Source organism: Cervus canadensis, chromosome 1, assembly GCF_019320065.1.
Source record: "Cervus canadensis isolate Bull #8, Minnesota chromosome 1, ASM1932006v1, whole genome shotgun sequence".
Classification (NCBI taxonomy): Eukaryota; Metazoa; Chordata; class Mammalia; order Artiodactyla; family Cervidae; genus Cervus; species Cervus canadensis.
In genome coordinates, this window is record NC_057386.1 from 124,363,294 (window position 1) to 124,378,278 (window position 14,985).

The window sequence follows — 14,985 nt, forward strand, 5'->3', positions numbered from 1 at the left end:
GACATGAGCAGGGAGGAAGCAGCATCCACATGACTGCACTTGCCAACGGGAGGGCTGCGCTTTCCACTGTTTTTCCCAGTTAAGATGAAGGGCACAGGAAAGTGTGATCCAAATGGCCATCTGGAAAAGAAGCGCTTTCTAGCCCAATCTTCAAGGGTCCAAAGCACCCAGAAAGGAGGTTACATAAGGGAGGGGGCAGATTCCTCCCCTGGAAAATGTCTCAGCTTGAATAAGAATCCCACTCGTCTCCTAGGAGACAATGGATCGGCTGTCAGAATTGTCAAAATTCAAATTCTGTCCCCATCCCCCTGCCCTAGCAGGAAATGATGTCCTCTTGCCTGGAACTGCTGCAGTGCCTTTTCTCTCTTTCACAGCCTTCCTGTTTTCACCTTATCACAGTTTCTATCTTCCTCTCTTCAAAGGGCAGGCACCAGGTTGCATCCACCTCGGCTGCCTCCATGGTGCCCTGTACACGACTAGGGACCTAGCAGATGCTCAGGGAATGTCAATGAGTGAACGAACAGGCAAGCTGTCAGAGGGTCTTGTTGGCAGCCCACACACCACAAGGCATGAAGGAGAAAGGAGATCCCGCCAAGACCCAACACACACACCAACCAAGCGCCCGTGGGTTTTCTCTAGGACGGCAACTCAAGCATCCACGGGTTGAAATTGTGAGTTTGTTGTGACAGATGGAGATGGCCTGCAACTGCCATCTCTCCTCTTGGGAAGAAACAAAGGCAGGCTCCTGATTACACTGATCCTCCCACCTCTTGACACATCATACGCAACTTCCCCAGTCACCCAAGAGTCATAGGACAAGAACCCTGAGAAAGGGATGCACCCGAGGCAGAGGCACGGGACAGCCAACCTGGAACCTCTAAGCCCTGCCCTTCCAGGAAAAGTCAGACCCAGGCACTTGCCTATCTAGAGTTCTGTTATTTTTCTTTTTAAAAAAATCACAGTAATGTATAGGATTATTGTTGATTTTAAATGAATTAAAAAATAATTTTTTAGCTTCTCAATTTTAAATCCTAATGTGATAAATATTAATAAATATAACCCCCATAAGCAAAGGTTTTTGCAATCTTCAATTATTTTTAAGAGCATGGGGTGGGAGGGAGGTTCAAGAGGGCGGGGACTTTATGTATATTCATGGTTGATTCACATTGTTGTATGTGAATACATACATTCATGAATACAAACATTCATGGTTGATTCACATTGTTGTATGGCAGAAGCCAATACAACATTGTAAAGCAATTCAGTTCAGTTCAGTCACTCAGTCGTGTTCGACTCTTTGTGACTGCATGGACTAAAGCAACTATCTTCCAATTAAAAATAAATTTTCAAAAAAATGCTTCAAAAAAAAAGAGCATAAAAAGGTCTGGAGACCAAAAAGCATGAGACATTCTGATCTAGAGCAGTTTTATAAGTTTTATCAAAACATAGCCAGGCACATTTGTTTACAGGCAAACGGCTGCTTTTATGCTACGACTATACACATTTGTGTAGTAGAAAAAGAACTAGCTCCAAAAAGATAAACGGGTAAAGGGCAAGTCTCAGTACTCCTCTGAGCCTCAATTCCTTCATCTGTAAAATGGGAGGAATAAATAGTCTAAGCAAGGGGCGAGGATTACACGCAATGACAGGGTGAAGGAGCCTGGAGAAGTAACCACCACTCAGCGCCGTGACAGGCTGCTGGATGTGACGTGGCTCTCCCTGGGAACCAGCGGTGTCGCACTTTGGTAATCACAGAGCCAAGGCTGGACCATCCCCCTTCCTCCCTCCCTCCTCCGTGTCCCCCTCATCTCACCTCCACCAGCTTCACTACGTTGGGGTGGTCCAGCTTCTTGAGGATGGCAATTTCCTGGTACACCTGCTCAATTGGGCCCCTGGGCGGGATGCAGCCCCCAGGGGCTGGTCGGGTACCTCGGGGAGGGGGGCGACCTGGAGGAAACATGAACCATCCCAGAGTCAGGACAAAGAGACTCCTCTGCAGCGGGGGACTGTAGGCAGGACAATTTTGGGGTGGGGGGGGTCAGTCTCAGAAAGACTGGAGTGGCTGATGCCACCAGGGGCTTTAATCAGCCTTCTTTTCATCTGTCTTCTCTGATGCTGGAAACTAATGAGGCTGGAGACCCAGTTCCCTTGCCCAGCCTTCAGTTAATTCTTCTCTTCCTGTCCCATGCTCCAGGTCACAGTGAGCATCAAAAGTTCACTGAGGTACAAGGAAAAGAAGTCTGGGGCCTAGTGGAGGAATCTCAACATTTCTCTGGGGCTCGGTATTCCCACTCCATAAGAGGAACAAAAATATTATCCCTTGCCTCCACAACTCACATGGAAATAGAGGAGATAAAAAAGTCAGGGATAGGAAAAGAAGTAAGAACTGATGAGAGGAAAAAAAAGAACTTGCTTGGCCCAGTAGTGACTGATAGTCAGAAGGTCACAATGATGGAAAGGTCCACAGTGAAAACACTTACAGTGCATATTACATGTAAGTGAAAAGTGAAAGTGAAAGTTGCTCAGTTGTCCAACTCTTTGGGATCCCATGGACTATACAGTCCATGGAATTCTCCAGGCCAGAATACTAGAATGGGTAACCTTTCCCTTCTTCAGGGGATCTTCCCAACCCAGGGATCGAACCCAGGTCTCCCACATTGCAGGTGGATCCTTTACTAGCTGAGCTACCAGGGAAGCCCTATTACATGTAAGTAAGGATCTAAATGTGACTAACAGAACCGAATGTAGATGTGTCAGCCTTGAAAAGTAAAAGCCGAGGTACAGGCATCAGAAGTGGGATGTGGACCAAGGAAAGGCAAGTTCAAAGGAAAGAAACCTGCTGCATCTGCTGGAACAAGAAGGAAAGTGACAATGGGAGTGACAACAAGGGAGCTGAACATCCTGGCATCACCTCATTGCCCAATTGGGAAGAGAGAGGAGAAAGGACTGGTTTAAGCTGTCCTCAGAGGAAGTCAGAAGTAAATGTCACAAATTAATAAATCAAGAAATAATGACATAAGGATATTATCTGGCTCAGAGTTCAGGTAAAGCAGGATCAGGGTCCTGGTAGTGACAGGGTGGGGTTGGGGGATTTACATTTATCTACTTTCTCTTTTTGGCTCAAGCAGACATTTTGCTCAGCTCCACTGGCAGGGAGCTTATGCTGGAGCCGCCTCTGATATGCTCACCTAAACCCGATCACATGCAGCAATTACCAGCTCCTAAAAGAGCTAAAAGTGGTGGGTGGGGTGCCTATAGAGAGAGGGAGGAGTACAGCAAGAAATTTGTGACCTCCATTATACATCCTTCTGTTCTTTTATATGTTGTAGATATAACTGAAACACCTTATGGTAATTAAACTTTGTAAATTCAGCATTTTAAAATGTGTAATACAATGCTTTTTAGTACGTTCACAAGGTTCTGCAACCATCACCACTAAGTCCTGAACATTTTCAACGGCTCCCCACCCCCCCAAAAAAAAACAAACCCATATCTATCATCAGTCATATCCAACTCCCTCTTAACCCCGGGTTCTAGAAATCACTCATCTGCTTTCTGTCTCTGGATTTACCTATTCTGGACATTTCATGTAAGTGGAATCATACAATATATGGCCTTTCGTGTCTGGCTTCTTTCATTTAGTATGTTTTCAAAGTTATCTGTGTTGAGGTATATATCAGAATTTCTTCCCTTTTATGGCTAATACTCCATTGGCTAGACAGACCACCTTTTGTTTACTCATTCATCCGCTGACAGACATTTGGGATTGCTTATACATTCTGGCTAGTTTGAATCATGCTGCTATGAGCCTTCATGTATGAGCTGGTGTGATTGAGTGTTTTTAGTTCTCTTGGGTATATATGCCAGAGAGTAGCATTGTTGGGTCATATGGTAATAGTACGTTTAACTTTCTGAGGAACCGCCAGACTGTTTTCCTCTAACGGATTTGTTTTTACTTGAAACCTATATTCCTTTCATAAATGTTTTTACAAGAAAATGAATTTTAAAAAACCTCAGCCGGAGGCCCAGCACTGTCTTTGGGGAATCCACCCAGGGCACACTCTGCAGAGGACACCATTCAGTGAGTCTCCCCTGTCTTGCCCCAGCCTCTGCCCCTAAAAACAAAGGCCCTGGCCCGACAACTCACGTGGAAAGCCCGCCTGTCGGATCAGTTTCTTTTTGGACAGCACCTTCATTGCCTGTGGGAGAAAAGACCCCACATCCTGATTAAAATGGAGAGGAAGATGGAGGGAGAGTTCCTTCCACTCCTGAGCCTGCCCAAGCTCTCGGCGCATCAGCAGCCTTGGGACCATGTAGTGAGCACCTTGCCATTGGAATGGGTCAACTCCACGGGTTATGTGGAGGCTGGACTCTCGGGGTCCCTCTAGCCTAGAGGGTACTTCTAAGGTTCCAGATCAGCTCTCCCAGCTGGGAGACCACAAGCCCTGGGATTGGCTACCATTGAATCAAGACATGAGTGAGCTGGCGTGATGGGCAAGGGATATTTCATATGTGGAGAAACTGATGTTCAGCATTTAGGTCATTGCCCAAGGCCACACAACTGGCACATGGGAGAGTCAGGATATGAACCCACACTGGACTGATTCCAAAGCCTCAGAAACAAGGGCAATTTATCTCATGACCACTAAGTTCTTGGTGCTATGGAGGATGTAGAAAGGGCAGCCCAGAGAAAGGATATGAGATTATTTGCTGAATTTATTCACTCAATCTTCCTGAGCCAATCACTTCACCTCCCCACTTCCCCACTTCCTTCCTAATGCACAAAATAAACATGACCTAAGAATAGAATAAGACAACAGCTAAGAAAACCTTCCAGAAAACCAAGTTCTGGATAGGAGGCCTTTTCTTTGGACAAGGAGGAGGGTCAGGAGGAAGATGTGGATACTCACGTAGTAGGTATTGTCATTTTCATTGTAGGCCAACTTGACCACGCCATACGAGCCCTGGAGAAAGGGAGAGGCCTGTGACACAGTATCTAGAAATTATGATCCACAAAATAAGGACCCTAATACAGAGGTGACAAACTGGTAGCCTACTGGCAAAATCTGCCCTGTATTGTGTTGCAACCCTGGTTTTTAGAATGTTTGAATTAATGGTCAACATTTAAAACACTTCAGATATAAAAATCCAGATTCTGATGTGGATATGGAGTCATAATCATTTCCATGTGCTAACAGTTTGCCACAGTCCTCACCACTCCCTACTGTATTATACTTAGCATGTTTTTTTCACTTATATTACCTCACTTGCTCTCTATTGGCATTTGAGTTTTTGAATTTTGATACTGTCCATTGATACTGTCCACTGATACTGTCCACTTGATACTTTTGATGCTGATGTAAAAGCAAAAACAGATATGAGAATACCTTAAGAAGGAAAAAAAAACCCAACACCAATGCTGGTGATACAGAATTACTCTGGAAGCTTTGTGAGCTTTTGTAGAAACACAGTCTGATGTAAAAATAAAACAAAATAAACCAAAACAAACGGATGGTTAACAACAAAACCCTCCCGCTCCCAGCCTGTTCTCCAGGGATTCCTCGCTCACTCCCAGTTCTAGTGGGGCAGAGCCACAGTATCCAAGACATCCTTGGTAGGTATGGAAAACCAGCCTGTCTCCTAGGATAGTTACCTTTCCAATCTCATCCTTCAGTGTGTACTGATTCAGCTGTACACAGTCCTGGAAAGTAAGTAGAAACGCACAGAATATGAATTGTAAATTCGTAGCAAGATACATTTTTCACAAACAAATGCCTTAACCAGAATCCAAGTCAAAAAAGGGAACATTCCTAGCTCCCCAGAAGCATCTGCCATATGCTGGCCCCTGTCCAGGGTGACCATTATCCTGACTTCTAGCACCACAGTTGTTTTTGTTTTGGCCATGCCACGAAGCACGTGGGAGCTTAGTTCCCCAACCAGGGACTGAACTTGTGCCAGCTGGAAGTATGGAGCCTTAACCACTGGACCTCCAGAGAAGTCTCTACCAGCACAGTTTTTTTACATTATGAGAGTGTAATCATATAGTATGTACTCTTTTAATACTCATTTTAAAGATTCTTCCCACTTTTCAAAAGTTCATTTTATTTACTTATTTTTTTAAAGTTAAGTTAAAATTAAACAATAATCCATAACTGTGCTATTCTGTAAAAAAAATGCAAAGTGATACAAGAGGAGAAAATCTGAATGGCGTTAGGGCAGAGAAAGGTTTCTTAACAGTTTCTGAAAGGGTCTCTTTTGTACAAAAAGTGAAAAATATAAAAGGAAACAAATGATAAATTGGATTTCAATCAAAATTAAGACTTTTGCTCTTTGAAACACTACTAAGAAAACAAAAGGCAAGCCACAGACTGAGAGAAATGAATTGGAATATATATTCAAAGGACTGGTAATCAGAATATATAAAGAACTCCTATAACTCATCAGTAAAAAAAAAAAAAAAAAGGCTAAAGATTTGATATTTCTCTAAAGAAGATACACAAATGATCAATAAGCACATGAGAAGATGCTCAGCATCATTACTCATCGGGGAAATGCAAATTAAAACCACATTCACCAAACTGGCTAAAGTGAAACAGACTAACCAAACCAAGTATTGTTAGAATGTAGGGCAAATGAAACTTTCAGAGGCTGGTGGTGGGAATTTAAGAGGTACAGCCTCTTTGGAAAACAGTTTGGCAAAACTTCTCAACAGGCATTTCCCATATGACCCAGGTGCTTACTCAAAAGAAAGGAAAACCCGTGTCTATGTAGAGACGGGTATACAAATGTTCACAACAGGTTTATTTGTAGTAATCAAAAACTGGAAACCATCCAGATGTCCATCAACAGGTAAATGGATAAGCCATGGTATATCCGTACAGTCCAATACTATTTAGCAATAAAAGGAACGAACTACTGGTATGTGCAAAAACATGGATAAATCACGAAAATCACTATGCCATGAAAGAAGCTAAGCAAAAAAAAAAAAAAAAGAGTACATACTAAATGATTCCACATATATAAAATTCCAGAACTTGAGAGCTAATCTATAATGATCAAAAGCAAGTCAGCGGGTACCTGGGAAAGGGGAAGTGGGGGAGGGATGTATTGCTGGGTGTGCTGGAAAGGTCTGGGATCTTGATAGGGGTGATGGTTTTACAGATGTATACATATCTCAGAACTGACCATACTGCACATCTGAAATATGTGCATTTTATCTCACTTCAATTATACCTCAGTAGAGTTAGGGGGAAAATGTTACATGATACAGGAAACTGGGAAGAGAAACATGATAGATAGCAAAACATCAACTGTTGCAGAGAAGCCCAACTTTCCCTTGAACCCCCTCCCAAGCCCCAATTCTATCCCTCTCCCCGAACCTTGATATCAGTTTGATGTATAAACTTCCAGGTCTTTTTCTGTGTACATGCACGCATACATGCACCTGCAGAAAATACAGAGTACTGTTTTGGGACGGGGTTGGGGGAGGCCTAAACAGTGTTACGCTAAATCAGCTCTCAACTTCCTTTAACTGGAGGTAGTTCCACGTCAGACCTGTATCTTTGACCTGGCCAGGTCAGGCCCACAGAGCTCTCCCCTAACTGGTGGGCTTTTTAGTCTGTTTCATGTTTCTCTCCAGTACTGTTTCATTCCCCCGAGTACTGAAGGGATGTGACAGGCAGAGGTGGGGCCCTGCAGAGCTGTCTTAGGGGGTCTCACTGCCTTTGAATCCAACCCCCACATACTGCTGAATTCATCTTCAAGAATCCACTCTGACCACATCAGCCCAGCTCTCTGTTGCTTCCAGGGTCAAGTCCTGACTTCATGGTCTGGCCTTCAGACCCTCAAAAGCTCTGACCTTGCAGAGATACCTAGTTGCCCACCAAATACCAGTCTCTCCTTTTTTCCTTATAACTGGAACACTGGGTGGCAACATCCCAGGCTGGAAAACTACATTTTCCAGCCTGTCTTACACCTAAGGTGGCCATGTCACTATGTTCTGGCTACTGTGAGACAGGCAGAAATTGCTGGGTAGAGTTTCCAAGAAAGAGGACTGACTCAGGAGGCAGACAGCGTATGCCTTTCTTCCCTGTTCATTCTTCTTGCCTGGAATGCAGCTGTGAAGGCTTGAGCCACAGCAGCCATCTTGACATCATGAGGTTTTAAGGCCCAAAGCAACAACAGAATCATCTCACCAATACCCAGTGCCTAGCCCTAAGCATTTATTTTACATGATAAATAAGCGTTATTGTGTTAAAGCCACAATTTGTTTCTCTAAGCTGATACAAACTGAAATTCTCCCTCCAACCTTGTTGCCACAGTGTTCCCCTTTGGGTTCCCACACTCTCACTAACTGAATCCCCAACCTATCCTGAATTCTATGGAAAAGAAATATGTTGGTGTACATAGCTGGTACTTAGCTGGATTATGGTAATCATACTTTTAAAACTAAAATATTAGAGGAAAGAGACTACCTCTGTCACCTAGGTGGCCTGTGGCCAGTTAATAAACTAGGAAATGAAACAAACAATAACAATTTAAGAATGGCCTTCTCCCTTGGGGTCTTTGCTCATGCTGTGCTCAGTCCCCTGCAGTGAACTCTCAGTGTGTACCCATCTCCAACTGAGAAAATTCTACCTAGCCCTCAGAAGGCAGTTAAATATCAGCTCCTTTAGAATGTCATTCCGGATTTCCAGCCTTCTCCCAGTTAAATTTATTCCTTCCTTCAACAAATATTTTTGAGCCACCATGCACCAGGCACCATGCCAGGTGCTAGGGACCCTGTGGTGAACAGGACTGTTCCTAACATCCTAGCTGGGGGCGGCAGGGGGACAGGCAATAAACAACTTAACAGACACACAGATAATCAGATGGTGACAAGTGCTATGAAGGACAGTCAACAGGACAGAGAGGGGCTGAAGGCTGCTTAGAGGGGGTGTCTGAGAGGCCTTTCCAAGGAGGTGACAGCTGAGTTGAGATTTGGAAGCCAGATGGAGATGGCCTTAAAGAGATTTGCAGGAGGGAGAGGTTTCAATCAGAGGGCACAAGAAGGTAAAAGCCTAAGGGAGCGAATGAGCTTGGACATCTGAGGAAGACAAAGAAGTGGGTAAGGTTGGAGCCCTGAGTTGGCAGTACAAAGGTAGGAGTTGGGGCAGGAGGTGGGGTAGGGGTGGATCAGGCCCTGTGAACCAGCTGGGGATCTGAGTTTCAACCTACCTCTCAGAAGTTTATGGTAAAAATCATGGGAGAAGGGCACTTACAGTGCCGGGGACTCTCACTGACCCATCAGCCCCATTTCAGAGTCCCTGGCACAACTTCTAACTGCCATCATGAGGGTCTCTTTGCTAGAGGCTCTCTCTGGCCAGGAGATGCTCTGTCCAGGGACTGCCAGCAGCTGGTGTAAAAGGCCCAGCTCCCTCGCCCTCAAGTGGAATAAGCCTGGGGCTCCTGTCCTACACTGTCCCACAGGGCTGCCCAGAGTGGGGGGGGCCCAGTTGTCCACAGTGGTAACTGGCTCCATCATGTATGTTTTATTGACATCTCTCTGGGTTTCCTAGGGTAGCCTTTCCAATCAACTGGTTGCACCGGGATCCTTCTGGGGGACCCCAGCCCAAGGCAGAGACAATCCGGGTGCAGGGTTGGGCGCCAGGGGCCGCTGCTCACGCACCTGCATCCCAGTGATGGAGACGTGGTGTGACTCCACCGTGGGGCGCCGGGGCAGCCGCGGCGAGGACTGCGGGGAGCCCACTGGCGAGTGGGGCAGCGCGGGGCAGACGCAGCGCCCATTGGCATCCAGCAGGGACCGCTCCTGCAGAGAGAGCTTGCGACTGGAGAGGTGGGGCCGGGCCTGAGACCCAGAGGTGTCAAGGGTGATCTCTCCGCCATGGGCCTGCAGGGGCTGGTCCCGGGGCAGGCCGTGGTCCCCGGCGCAGGCGGACTCACACTCGGTGACCACGATGAAGGACTCCATGCCCAGGCGGATGCTCAGGGAGGAGAGGCCCCGCAGGGCCTCACAGGGCTTCTGACCTTCGCTGCTGCTGCTGCCGCCCCCGCCCCCCAGCTCATCCTGGGGGGCGGCCCGGTCGCTGCTGGGCTGGCTAGAGACGCATGATGACATGGTGCATGTGCAGACCTCCTGCGACACAGATGTGCCCGGGCACTCCCATCCGGCAGCAGCGCCACCTGCAGGGAGAGGAAGGGTCAGCAGCCCCCACCCTGGGCAGCAGGGCTAGCCACCAGGGGTCTCTCCTGCCGGCCCAGGCCCATACCTCATTACTGCTTTGAGTTGACATCCTTAAAAAAAAAAAAAAAAGCTTAAAAAACTGTGTGATCATATATCTTTTGAGTCTATATAGAAGAGCTTAGGCCACTTTTCCTCAATGTATCCTTTTTTTTTTTCCATGTATAGGTGATTTACACAGCAGTTGCATTAGTTACTGCTGTACGCAAAAGTGGTTCAGTTATATATTGTATACATTCTTTTTTATATTCTTTTCCATTATGATCTATTGTGCATGCTAAGTCACTTTGGTTGTGTCTGACTCTTTGAGACCCCCATGGACTACAGCCTGCCAGGTTCCTCTGTCCAGAGAATTTTCCAAGCAAGAATACTGAAGTGGGTTGCCATAATCTCCTCCAGGGTATCTTCTTGACCCAGGGATCAAACCTGTGTCTCCTGCATTGACAGGCGGGCTCTCTGTCACCTGGGAAGCCCTAAGACTTATCACAGAATACTGAATCTAGTTCCTGGGCTATACAGTAGGCCCTTGTTTTACATTTCCTTATTTTAAAAGCTCCTCTTCACACAAAACAAGAATCCCAAATTCAATTCCTGTAGAAACCAAATATGAGAAAACGCCAACATTGAGCACCCACACCCCTTACAGAGGTGGCAGCTACTTCTAGTTCAAGCCAATTGCTGTTAATCAAGGACTGGAGCCTAGAATTGTCTGGTTACCTCCTCACCTCTCTCTCTCTCTTTTTTTTTTTAGAGAAGCTCTAAAGCCAGGATGTTAAATGAGATCTCTTTTTTTGTTTGTTTGTTTAAATCAGCAGTTATTTTAAATATTTTAAAAACTTGGGTAGGTGAAATGAAACACTTTTGCATGGTGACCTCTAGGCTGCATCATTTCACAACAGCAATGATTCAGACAGCACTTTACAGTTTATAAAATATCTTCCACACATCAGGATAATTTCACAGGCACTCTACGTTGTTGGTTTGCCATTATAACCTCATTTTGTAAATGGGGAGACTGCGGCTCAAGAAAGGGAGAGGGATTTGTCCAGGTCTCCTAATGTGAAGACCATGCACACAGGAGTCCAGTCGCCCGGCCTGATCTCAGGCCAACAATTCTCAGCTGAGGAGTGAGGGGTCAGGGGTCATACCAGAGGAAGAACAGGTGCTCAGAGAGTATGTGAGCCTGGGTGATTTGGTTGTGTGAGGAGTCAGGCTCCACATACCTATGATCTAACGTTCCCCTAGTTCAGCCCCCAACTAGTACCTGCAAGATGAAAGGCAAACATGAGGTTAAAAACGAAAAATGTTAATATAAAATAGCTTGGTGGTTCCTCAAAAGATTAAACAGAGAATTACCATATGACCAAACAATTCTGTTCCTAGGTATGTACCCAAATAGCTTTACTCACAACAGCCAAAAGGGAAAAAAAACAACCTACACATCCACTGACAGATGAATGGATAAGCAAATACTGGTCTGTCTACACAATGGAATATGACTAAAAAGGAACCTCAAAAACATGACGCTAAGGGGAAGGTGCCTGATACAAAAGATTACACGTGCATGATTCTATATATGAAGTTTTTAGAACAGGCAAATCCATACAGACAGGGAGTAGATTAGTGGTTGCCTAGGAGTAGGGAGGTGTTGGGGGAAATGGGGAGTGACTGCCAGTGGGTATGGGGTCTCCTTTGGGGGTGATGAAAATATTTTGGACCTAGACAGAGGTGATGGTTTCCCAACACTGTGAATGGACTAAATGCCACTGAATTGTATATTTTTTTAAACTATTTTTTATTTTAATAATTAATTATTTATTTGGCTGCAGCAGGTCTTTTTTGCAGCATGCGGGATCTAGTTCCCTGACCAGGGATCGAACCCGGGCCCCCTGCATTGGGAGAGCAGAGTCTTAGCCACTAGACTAGCAGGGAAGTCCCTGAATTGTACATTTTTTAAAAATTAATTTTATGTTACATGAATTTAGGAAAAAAAAAAAAAAAAGATTGACACTCCCTCAGACTGTCAATTCCTTCTGTCTCTGGGACAGAATATTAACCTTTGGTTCGTATGTTTGACAAATTCTGCTGGACAAATGTCACAGGTACCACCAGAATTCAGGAAGTACATCCACAGACGGCAGCTCCACACTGATCACCCGTGTCACGGAGGTGCCAGGAAAACAGTGGGGACTGAGGAGAGATAGTTTATGAATGAATATAATGATATCTCTTTAAGACACTGGGTGACAGCGGTGGTGGGTCGTGGAGAAGAAAGTACAGATGGGAGCAGAAAGCCAGTGCTTCCTGGAGGGCCTGGCTGAAGCCAGAGAAATGCCACCTCCTCTTTTGGGACAGTCCTGTGAGAGGTATTTCTGAATAGCATCTATGTATGCAATCTGGACCATGACTGGACAGATGGGGGTCCCTTGGAGAGCAGGAAAAGACCACTGGGAGAGGCATTAAGGAAATAAAAACAGCATCCCAGCCCAGACACGGCATGATTTATGAACCCACAGGGTTCAGTGTAAAGGAATGACAAAGTACCCAATCATGTGACAAGATGCTCAGCCTCAGTTACAGTAAGAGAAGTGCAAATTCAAACTACAAGGAGAGCCTCCCTGGTGGTCCACTGGTTAAGAGTCTGCCTTGCAATGCCGGGGACACTGGTTCGATCCCTGGTCGAGGAAGACCCCACATGCTGTGGGGCAACTGAGTCCATGCATCACAGCTACTGAGCCCACGCTCTGGAGGCCATGAGCCACGACTGCCGAAGCCTGTGTGCCCTGGAGCTCATGCTCTGCAACAAGAGAAGCCACCAAAATGAGAAGCCTCAGCAATGCAACTAGAGAGTAGCCCCTGCTCACCACAACTAGACATGCTCACACGCAGCAACGAAGACCCAGCACTGCCCAAAATAAATAAACTACAAGGAAATGGTTTGGTGGGTCATCAAAAAGTTAACTGTAGGATTAGCATTTGACTCAGCAATTCCATATATATGTGTGTGTGTGTGTGTGTGTATATATATATGTATGTATGTATATACACACACATACACACACCCCAAAAAATTGCAAGCAAGGATTCAAACAGAAACTTATACACCCATGTTCATAGCAGCATTATTCACAATAGCCAAAAGCTAGAAACATCTCAAGGGTCTATCAGTGGAAGAATGGATAAACAGAATGTGGTTTGTTTAGACAATAAAATATCATTCAGTGATAAAAGGAGTAACATTCTGACACATTCTATAACATGGATGAGCCTTGGAAACATGCTAAGTGAAACAAACCAAACATTTAAAAAGTCAAATACTATACATCACTTAGATAACAGGCAAGTTCAGAGAGACAGGAAGTTTAGAATAGAGGTTACCAGAGACTAGGGGAGAGGGAAACAGGGAGTCATTGCTTAAGAGGTACAGAGTTTCTGTTTGGAGTGAAGAAAAAGTTCAGGATATGGATTAGCAGTGATGGCTGCACAACATTCTGAATGTAAACAGGACCACTGAATTGTACACCTGAAAGTGGTTAAAATGGTAAATTTTATGTTATATATATTTTACCAAAATTAAGAAAATAATAATAAAGCTACAATAAAATACCTTTTTTCCAACTATCAGACTGGCAAAGACAAAAAATATAGTATCAGCACTTTTTTTCATGGGGAGGATGATCAATCCTAGAGGCAACCAACCCTGAATATTCATTGGAAGGACTGATGCTAAAACTGAAACTCCAATACTTTGGCACCATCTGAAATGAAGAATCAACTCTTTGGAAAAGACCCTGATGCTGGAAAAGACTGAAGGCAAAAGGAGAAAGAAGCAGCAGAGGATGAGATAGTTGGATGGCATCACTGACTCAATGGACATGACTTTGAGCAAGCTCTGGGAGATGGTAAGGGATGGGGAAGCCTGGCATGCTGGCGTGCTGCAGTCCATGGGGTCACAAAGAGTCAGACATGACTGAGCGACTGAACAACAACAAATGAACTAGTAGCATCCTTATGAAGGGAAATTCACCATTATCTAATAAAATTCCAAATGCACATACCTTGACTTAGCAATTCTGTACCTGAGTATTTAGCCTATAAGCAATCTCACATATAAAAAATGATATATGTACAAGATTATGTTTGTAGTGTGGTTTGAAATGACTATCCATGGTGGACTGAGTAAATAAAATGAGATGCATGTAGCCCAGGAGAAAATCATGCATTTATTTTAAAAGAGATGACTCCATACATCCTAATATGAATTAGCTCCAAGACATACTGTTACATGGGAAAAAACCAAGGCACTAGCATGTTGCTGTTGGCACAACGGGAAAGGACCATACATCCGTACATAATTGAGTATGCACAGCATATTTCTGAAAAGATACACAAGAAAATGATAACAGTGGCCTCAAGAGAAGACAACTGGTTTGCAGAAGTCGGTGGGTGGGGAAGGGCAGGGTGGGAGGGACTAAATTTTCACTGTATTTACTTTTAATCCTATAAAAGTAAGTATGCAAATAGTAACTATTCAGAAATGAATTTTTAAAAGAAAGTAACTGTAACCACAAGAGGAATTAGGATGATCAGGCCTGACTGCAGGAGCAGTTGGAGGAGGAAACAGTTGACCCTGTCTCCTAACCTTCTGTCCCACTCTGGCTGTATCTGAGAAAAAAATCATTAAATGGGTCCCCTGTCTTGGCTTTCTCTTCAGTGAAAGAACACAACCTGAGTTCAATGTTCTG

At 44.8% G+C, this 14,985-nt stretch overlaps 1 protein-coding gene and 1 non-coding gene across 6 annotated transcripts in view; both read right to left on the reverse strand.

Annotated features, from left to right (window-relative positions):
- Positions 1 to 14,985, reverse strand: part of CAMKK2 (calcium/calmodulin dependent protein kinase kinase 2) — a 52,613-nt gene that overhangs the window by 24,281 nt on the left and 13,347 nt on the right. For all 5 annotated transcript variants that reach the window (XM_043441124.1, XM_043441155.1, XM_043441131.1 and 2 more), the window contains 5 exons: positions 9,668 to 10,182; positions 5,654 to 5,701; positions 4,911 to 4,964; positions 4,148 to 4,199; positions 1,814 to 1,947 (listed from right to left, as the gene is read on the reverse strand). In XM_043441124.1, the coding sequence (XP_043297059.1) occupies positions 1,814 to 1,947; positions 4,148 to 4,199; positions 4,911 to 4,964; positions 5,654 to 5,701; positions 9,668 to 10,117 (738 nt within the window). In that variant the 5' untranslated portion in view covers positions 10,118 to 10,182. The remainder of the gene's footprint in view (positions 1 to 1,813; positions 1,948 to 4,147; positions 4,200 to 4,910; positions 4,965 to 5,653; positions 5,702 to 9,667; positions 10,183 to 14,985) is intronic.
- On the reverse strand, positions 12,100 to 12,172 carry TRNAG-CCC. Its single transcript has one exon. It is a non-coding gene; the product is annotated as a tRNA-Gly (tRNA).